This window comes from Salvelinus sp. IW2-2015, unplaced genomic scaffold (assembly GCF_002910315.2).
Source record: "Salvelinus sp. IW2-2015 unplaced genomic scaffold, ASM291031v2 Un_scaffold2775, whole genome shotgun sequence".
NCBI lineage: Eukaryota > Metazoa > Chordata > Actinopteri > Salmoniformes > Salmonidae > Salvelinus > Salvelinus sp. IW2-2015.
In genome coordinates, this window is record NW_019944077.1 from 147399 (window position 1) to 156419 (window position 9021).

Consider the following 9021-nt stretch of genomic DNA (forward strand, 5'->3'; position numbering starts at 1 on the left):
AACAACAACAAGGCATCTTCTCATTGGTGGAGATCTTAGATTTGTCATGGACAACAACAACAAGGCATCTTCTCATTGGTGGAGATCTTAGATTTCTAATGGACAACAACAACTAGGCATCTTCTCATTGGTGGAGATCTTAGATTTCTAATGGACAACAACAACTAGGCATCTTCTCATTGGGGGAGATCTTAGATATCTGATGGACAACAAATAAGTTATTCTAATATACTACCGTTCAAAAGTTTGGGGTCACTTAGAAATGTCCTTGTTTTTGACAGAAAAGCAGATTTTTTGTCCATTAAAATAACATCAAATTGATCAGAAATACAGTGTACACATAGTTAATGTTGTAAATGACTATTGTAGCTGGAAACGGCTGTGTACTACTTCCTTCACAGAACAGCGCAAACTGGCTCTAACCAGAATAGAAAGAGGAGTGGGAGGCCCCGGTGCACAACTGAGCAAGAGGACAAGTACATTTGAGTGTCTAGTTTAAGAAACAGATGCCTCACAAGTCCTCAACTGGCAGCTTCATTAAATAGTTCACTCAAAACACCAGTCTCAACGTCAACAGCGAAGAGGCAAATCCGGGATGCTGGCCTTCTAGGCAGAGTTCCCCTGTCCAGTGTCTGTGTTCTTTTGCCCATCTTAATATTTTCTTCTTATTGGCCAGTCTGAGATATGGCTTTTTCTTTGCAACTCTGCCTTGAAGGCCAGCATCCTGGAGTCGCCTCTTCACTGTTGACATTGAGACTGATGTTTTGTGTGTACTCTTTCATGAAGCTGCCAGTTGAGGACTTGTGAGGCATCTGTTTCTCAAACTAGACACACATGTACTTGTCCTCTTGCTCAGTTGTGCACCGGTGCCTCCCAGTCCTTTCTATTCTGGTTAGAGCCAGTTTGTGTTGTTCTGTGAAGGGAGTAGTACACAGCGTTGTACGAGATCTTCAGTTTCTTGGCAATTTCCCGCATGGAATAGCCTTCATTTCTCAGAACAAGAATAGACTGATGAGTTTCAGAAGAACTTCTTTGTTTCTGACCATTTTGAGCCTGTAATCGAACCCACAAATGCTGATGCTCCAGATACTCAACTAGTCTAAAGAAGGCCAGTTGTATTGCTTCATTAATCAGAACAACAGTTTTCAGCTGTGCTAACATAATTGCAAAAGGGTTTTCTAATGATCAATTAGCCTTTTAAAATTATAAACTTGGATTAGCTAACACAACGTGTCATTGGAACACAGGAGTGATGGTTGCTGATAATGGGCCTCTGTACACCTATGTAGATATTCCATTTAAAAAATCAACCATTTCCAGCTACAATAGTCATTTACTACATGAACAATGTCTACACTGTATATCTGATCAATTTGATGTTATTTTAATGGACAAAAAAAAAGTTATTTTCTTTCAAAAACAAGGACATTTCTAAGTGACCCCAAACTTTTGAACGGTAGTGTAAGTGTATACAATGTGTATAAAACATTATTACTATGCATTGTTACCTGATAAAGAAACACTGAAGTTCTTGTGCCATAACTATTAAATGACATGAAGACACAGATCCTTCTATTTGTTTCTGGTCAGTTCATCCTTAGATAATAAAAATCTTGTTGTGTCTGATAGTAACTCCCTCCCTCTGTGAGTTCCCCCCTCTCTGTCTAGTTCCCTCCCTCTCTGTCTAGTTCCCTCCCTCTCTGTCTGTGTCCCTCCTTCTCTCTGTCTGTGTATGTCCCTCCCTCTGTCTGTGAGTTCCCCCTCTCTGTCTGGTTCCCTCCCTCTCTGTCTGTGTCCCTCCCTCTCTCTGTCTGATGTCCTCCCTCTTGTCTTTGGTTACTCGACCTCTCTGTCTGGTTCCTCCCTTCTCGTCTTGTGTCACTCCCATCCTCTTAGTCATGTGTCCCCTCCTCATACTGTCTGGTTTCCCTCCCTCTCGGGTGTCCTGTGTCCCTCCCCTCTCTGGTCTGTTCCCTCCCTCTCTGTCTGGTTCCCTCCCTCTCTCTGTCTGTGTCCCTCCCTCTCTCTGTCTGTTGTCCCTCCCTCTGTGAGTCCCAGGGTGGCTTGAGGTCCTGTTGATTGTGTCTGTGTATGTCCTCCCTCTCTGTCTGTGTCCTTCCCTCTCTGTCTGGTTCCTCCCTCTCTGTTGTGTCCTTCCCTCTCTGTCTGTGTCTCCCTCTCTGTCTGGTTCCTCCCTCTCTGTCTGGTGTCCTCCCTCTCTGTGTGTGTCCCTCTCCCTCTCTGTCTGTGTCCTTTCCCTCTCTGTCTGTGTCTTCCCTCCAGTCTGTGTGTGTGTCCTCTGTTTCTTCCTTCTCTCTGTGTGTGTGTGTGTGTCTCCCAGTGAGAGGAAAACAGGACAGCTGTGTGATAAATCTCCCGCTGTTTCAATTTGGTTGCGTCCCTCCACAGCCCTGTTCCCTCCCGTCCATGGAGGAGTAATCAGATGCTGCAATCTGAGGGATAAAGCCCCACCGGATCAACCATGCTGGGCCACGCAACGCACCGCCACGGGGTGGAGGGCTGGAGGAACCTCACAGGTTATCTAACACTCACTACCTCACTCCTCACTCACTCACTCACTCACTCACATCACTCACTCATCATCACTCACTCACTCCACACTCACTCACTCACTCACTCACACCTCACTCACTCACTCATCACTCACACATCACTCACTCACCACTCACTCAACACACTCATACTCACTCACTCACTCACTCACCATCACATCACTCACTCACTCACTCACACACATTGTACTACAATGACACACACAAGGCTAAGCACAATGTTTTTTGGGTCTTGCTATACTGAGTAGACAAAACATTAAGACACACTGCTCTTTCCATGACATAGACTGACCAGGTGAATCCAGGTGAAAGCTATGATCCCTTATTGATGTCAGCTGTTAAATCCACTTCAAACCAGTGTAGATGAAGGGGAGGAGACAGGTTTAAAGAAGGACTTTTAAGCCTCGAGACAATTGAGACATGGATTGTGTATGTGTGCCATTCAGAGGTGAATGGTCAAGACTAAATATTTAAGTGCCTTTAAAGCGGGGTGGCCAGGTGCCCTGGTTTTGTGTCAAGAACTGCAACGTTGTTGAGGTTTTTCACACTCAACAGTTTCCTGCGTGTAATCAAGAATGGTCCACCACCCAAAGGACATCCAGCCAACCTGACCACTGTGGGAAGCATTGGAGTCAACATAAGCCAGCATCCCTGTGGAACGCTTTCAACACCTTGTAGAGTCCATGACCCAACGAATTGAGGCTGTTCTGAGGGCTAAAGGGGTGGGGGGGGGGTGCAACTCAATATTAGGAAGGTGTTCTTAATGTTTGGTATACTCACTGTATACCAGGATAAGGTTGCTCGATCGAATCCCCGAGCTGACAAGGTAAAAGTCTGTCGTTCTGCCCCTGAACAAGGCAGTCAACCAAATGTTCCCGGTAGGCCGTCATTGTAAATAAAGAACATTGTTCGATAACTGACTTGCCTAGTTTAAATAAGGTTAAATAAATGTTAAATAAAGGTTAAATAAATACAAATTAAAATAACTATAATGGCTATGCTGAATGAGGTATGAAGATAACAGACCATCGTGGAATAGGTCAAAGGTCCCGAACAATTAAAAATCTGTTTTTTTCATCAAATTGGATGATATTTGTATGAAACCCGTTCACAAAGTCAGGTGATGAAAGTCTGAACAATGACTGTAGCTGGTACATAGATGTGATTATAAAGCTACTAGTCTCCTCTAGCCTGTGTCAAACACTTGGATTCAGTCCAGTACACTTATTGTATGCTCTACATTACCTTATGGCTAACCTTCTAAGYTGACTGTGTCCTTCACTCATTCTACTGAAGAAGTGTAACAGTCAACTGTATTCTGTAATTAGCTACAAAACAATTGAATTTAAAATGGTGTATTTCTGCTGTTTGTCWGATATKCCAACAGTCCAYGATTAGCTCTGGTTGACCATGAGAGCATTTGACAGAGAAAAAAACGGTGTTGAGACTCAGAATGACACGTGACTCATTGTTTACCTTGTTACCTGGCAACCACCACAAGGATCTTTTCAAAGAGCTGTCAGTTAAAGTGAGTTCATGAATATAAACTCCCCCGCCCACTCGGCCTAAAAGAAGCTTCCGGATTAGTTAGAGAGATTACATTACATTTAAGTCATTTAGCAGACGCTCTTATCCAGAGCGACTTACAAATGAGAGAAAAGGTAAAATTTCTTCACTTCTGAGCATTTTAATAGCGTACAGATATTATGGTTGATGTTTTGGTCGTTCAAATTTGATATTTTTTACTTGGGAAATAGGACGACTGTGCGGGACAGATGTTAATTAAATAAGAGAACACAGTAGGGTTGGGTTAGGGTAGAAACTACACAGAGAGATGCAGAGATGGGGCCTTTAATCTAATTTAAACATCAGCAGTCAGAGCAGTTTACCGATCACTGTACCTGTACATAGCCCATCTGTAAATAGCCCACCCAACTACTTCATCCCCATATTGTTATTTATTTATTTATTTGCACCCCAGTATCTCTACTTGCACATCATCTTCTGCACATCTATCACTCCAGTATTAATGATAAATTTGTAATTATTTCGCCACTATGGCCTATTTATTGCCTTACCTTACGCCATTTGCACACACTGTACATAGATTTTTCTATTGTGTTATTGACTGTACGTTTGTTTATGTGTAACTCTGTGATGTTTTGTGTCGCACTGCTTTGCTTTATCTTGGCCAGGTCGCTGTTGTAAATGAGAACTTGTTCTCAACTGACCAACCTGGTTAAATAAAGGTGAAATTAAATTAAATAACTGAGAAAATCAAAAAGGGAACTGGGAATATTATTGTTAAACTAACAGAGGGAGACCGGTCACACACTGTGAACTAATATCTATGCGTGTGGCCAGTCACTGTAAATCTCTGGTTAAAACTAAAGTTCCTTCATAAACAATTAAAGAAAAATTACAAGAGGAAAAATGTCAGCCTCTCTTCCTCACCTTGAAGAAGGTCATGACCCCTTCCTGACTGAGCCGTATTCTACCCGTTTCATACCACACACACACACATCCACACAGCACACACACACACACCCACACACAACAAGCACACACACACACACCGCTTGAAGAAGGTCATGAGTAGCCGTCCCTGATGAGCCGCTATTCTACTACCCGTTTCACACACACCACACACACACACACACACACCAACACACAACATCAACACACAACAAACCACACACACACACACACACAACACACCACCCACACACACACCACACACACAACCACACACACACACACCTAACACACACACCAACAATCCAACTTGGACCACAAAATTGTATGGCTACAACAAATTATTGGACATTGGTTCCCTGGCTTTTTAGGAATATCAGGGGGTTCATTCTCAGATGGGGTCCAACCCAAATGTATAGAGCTAACTCACACACGGCACATTAGAAAAGAAGGTCATGGTAGTGGGCCCGCCGATCGACTGGAAGCCCCCCGGGATATTTCTATCCATAACCAGGGATCACTAGTTTTAGGCCGTACAGCTAGTCGTCAGGCTTGAACCCTGGAAGATCACAGAGGAATGAGAGAGGCCGTGCCACTAGTGGAGGTGGACCGGATATTGCAAGGGAGTTCTCTCCTCCGTAAGCCGGGTAGGCAGGAAAGACAGCCAAAAGACGTTTGGTCCGTCGGATATGGAAGGTTTAGATGATTATTAAATCCAAAGGGTGAGGAGGAGAACCACCAAGATCACCTAGCCCTACTTAATAAAAGGCTCGCAGTTTGTGTGTTTTGTTCACGGGCTCTATTCATCGCTGTCACCGGCTGAGGTGAGCGTTGACGCAAAGTCAGGGACGGGGGGAGAAAAGGTTACACAGGGAGAGCCATGGAGAGTTATAAGGGAGTGGAAGTGTAAGAGGGAGCATGCAAGATGACAAGACATGGGGGGAAGGATTGATGGGAGGATTGGGGATTACACAGAGGGGAGGAGATTGTAGGAAGGGAGATTAGAGAGGATTGGTAGGATTGGTATGTGAGGTGAGAGGTAGAGATGAGGGATAAAAGAGGGAAGCAGACGCCTTTACCGAGGGATTGATGGATGTAGATGACGAGAGAGAGAGAGAAGATTGAATGCGAGAGAGAGGAGAGCGAGGGAGGGAAGGAGATGGAAGGCAGAGGAGAAGAGAAAGGGAGGGAAGGAGAGAGGAGAGTAGAGAGAGGGAGGAGGAGAGTGGGAAGAGATAGAGGGAGGAAGAAAGAGGGAGAGAACAGAGAGAGAGAGGAGGGAAGAAGAAAGGGAGAGAACGAGAGTTAGAGAGAGCGAGCGAGAGACAGATGCGAGGGAGGAGAGAAGGGAGAAGGAGAAGAGCGGAGAGGGGAGCAAGGGAGAGAGAGAGAGAGAGAGAGAGAGAGAAGAGAGAGAGGAGAGAGAGAGGGATGAGGAAGGACGGAGAAGAGAGAGAAGAGATAGGTAGGGAGTTGTTAAGGGAGAGGAAGAAAGAGCGCGAGAGGAAAAGGTACTAGAAGGCTAGTGGGGAGGGAAGTTTAGAGAAAGGACGAGGAGTTTTCGAACGAGAAGGAGGAAGGAACTAGTAGGAGGAGAAAGAAGAGGTAGAAGAAAAAGAAAAAAAAAAGAGAAAGGAGAGAGGAAGCTAGGAGAAAACATGATAGTAGTAAGAAAACTGTAGTAAGAGGAAAGAGAAAAACAGATGTGGAGTCGTTAGTCGGTAGGGTTGAGGGATTTTTTAAGTTGTGTGGACGAGGCCAATGTAGCAAGACCATGTTTAATTGTAGGGGAGGTGAAGGGCATTGATAGTTGGAGCTTATAATGGTGAAATAAGAATTGGGTTTTCTGGGCTTGGGTGGGTGTGCAAAAACATTGCATCCAGAGGGAGCAAAAACTAAGTAGGGATAAGTTTGTTGGAATCTTAAAGGGGCGGGAGAAAGAGGTTGGTTAAAAACACAGAGCTTGGTTTTGCATTTAATATTTAAAGTTGGACCTTAGGCACGTAATAGCTAAAAATTCTAAAGAAGAAGTGAGGGATTTTCAGTTAAAACCTTACTAATGTTTTGGTTGTAGTAAAATATAATTCCTATCGTAAGAAGCAAAGAGGGCGTTAGGGCTTGAGAGTCGGTAAAATAGAACCAACTCCTAATTGCAGAGAAAGCCTAAGGTATACACAATAGAAAAACACACTGATGAACCGCAACCTATCTGAAACATCAAGGCCTGTTTCTATACTGTTTCTGGGTTAGGGTAAGCCAAATAAACCATGAAAAGGCCGTTGTAGCTTCAAAATTCAAGGAAAAAATTTTGAATGGATTGCACACTGACACTAAAAATTTGCCAATGAAAAAGGAAAATAGTGAATGATCCATACGATATACAAACTGACTGGTTGCACTAACTTTGATTCCCACTACATGCCACAGGTACCTGTATACTAGGATTTATATCACTGTCAGAGCTAACCATTATATCCAGAGGCTGGTGTATGTTGTGGAGCCCTTATGAGCTATTAACTGTAAAAGAGTTAGTGGCTAGGGATCTGTATAGTATACAGCAAAATTAAGAACTTTAAACAAAGGTTGATATCGTTAAATAGAAATTTACGAATGTTTTTATCCATACTTGGCAGAATATGCTGATATGACTATGGACATACGGTAAATTGGAAGTGTGAATTCCCATTTGACTAAAGATTTCCAAGTAATAACTCTTGCTAACTAATTGAACTAGAAGTTGTCTGCCTTTTCTTGACTCAAATGGGGTCGTGTTCTGCGTTTGAGCAGGCAATTGGCAAACTTCCTACCATCAAAAAGGCCTCAGGTCACAGCAGGGGGAGTCGGCCAAGGAAGAGAAGGGGAGATAGGCTATCAGGTAACCCTGTTATGTCGAATTTACAACATGTCCCTGAGGTTTACTGTGATCTAGCTGATGTACAGAAATAAGTGTCGAAGCCCATTCTCCTATGCACATGCTCCCTGTTGCTAGGCAAGAATACTCAGCATGCTTATCACATGTCCCTGGTGCTAGGCCCCTGGCCATCGCAGAAATATCAAGCTATTATATTGTAGCGAGCGATATCCCTTACCGTTTGGCATAAGTTAGAAGTTTGTCCTCCCGAAACAAAATAATAGCCCTATGCTAATAAGCATCTTCATCAAAAGCAGTAAAACAATTCTGATCACCATGTCCAGGAATGGTGCTTAGGATGCGGCCAGAAATAATATCATACAGTCATCCCAATTCGTTATCACATGGTCCTCTGTTCTAACCAGAAACCTCACTCAGGCATAAGGTATCACATGTCCCTGGCTTGGCTTATGCTAATTATCACAATCTTATTCAGTCACATGTCCCTGTTCTGCCTAGGCTAGAATTCACATCTATCACTTGTTCCTGTTGCTACGCAGAACGCAGTCTATCACATGGTCCCCCGTTGCTAATGACAAATATCAGACATGCTATCACATGTCCCTCGTTTTGCTATCTACCAACTCGCCGAATCCAGGGTCAAGAAGTACAGCATCGATTGAATCCGTCAAACATATCCAATCCCACTGTTAATACTTATTCACAGAATGTTCAAGCCGTATTTATAAAAATAAAATTGATTATATACATATAGTCCCGTTGCTAGGCAGAATATAGCATACTATCACGATGTTTCCTGTTGCTCACAGGCAAAAATCAAAAAAAATAAGTAAGGCGGTTATACAGGAGTGAAGGCAAGGGAGATCAGGAAACATGTTTCCTAGGTGATGTGAAATCCTGTGGGTGGTTTAATTGCAAACCATTGAAGGGAAAGGCGTGGAAAAGCCTAATGGGGTAACAAATCCAACTTCGTCTACCATCGAAGTGTCATGTGCCAGTCAAGTAACACCTCGCTCCTAGGGCGGACCGATTCGCTGCATTCATGGGCCCTAAAGGTTCTTGGCAACAGGATGTGTGGGGTTGGCTGGTTTCTGGAACCAT

General features: G+C 43.6%; 1 protein-coding gene across 1 annotated transcript in view; it reads right to left on the bottom strand.

The window, feature by feature from the left end:
• LOC139025499 (glutamate receptor ionotropic, kainate 1-like) overlaps positions 1-5064 on the bottom strand; it is a 6980-nt gene extending 1916 nt beyond the window's left edge. The window contains exon 1 of the mRNA XM_070440635.1: positions 5028-5064. Coding sequence (XP_070296736.1) covers positions 5028-5042 — 15 coding nt within the window. The 5' untranslated portion in view covers positions 5043-5064. The remainder of the gene's footprint in view (positions 1-5027) is intronic.
• Between the last annotated feature and the right edge of the window lie 3957 nt (positions 5065-9021).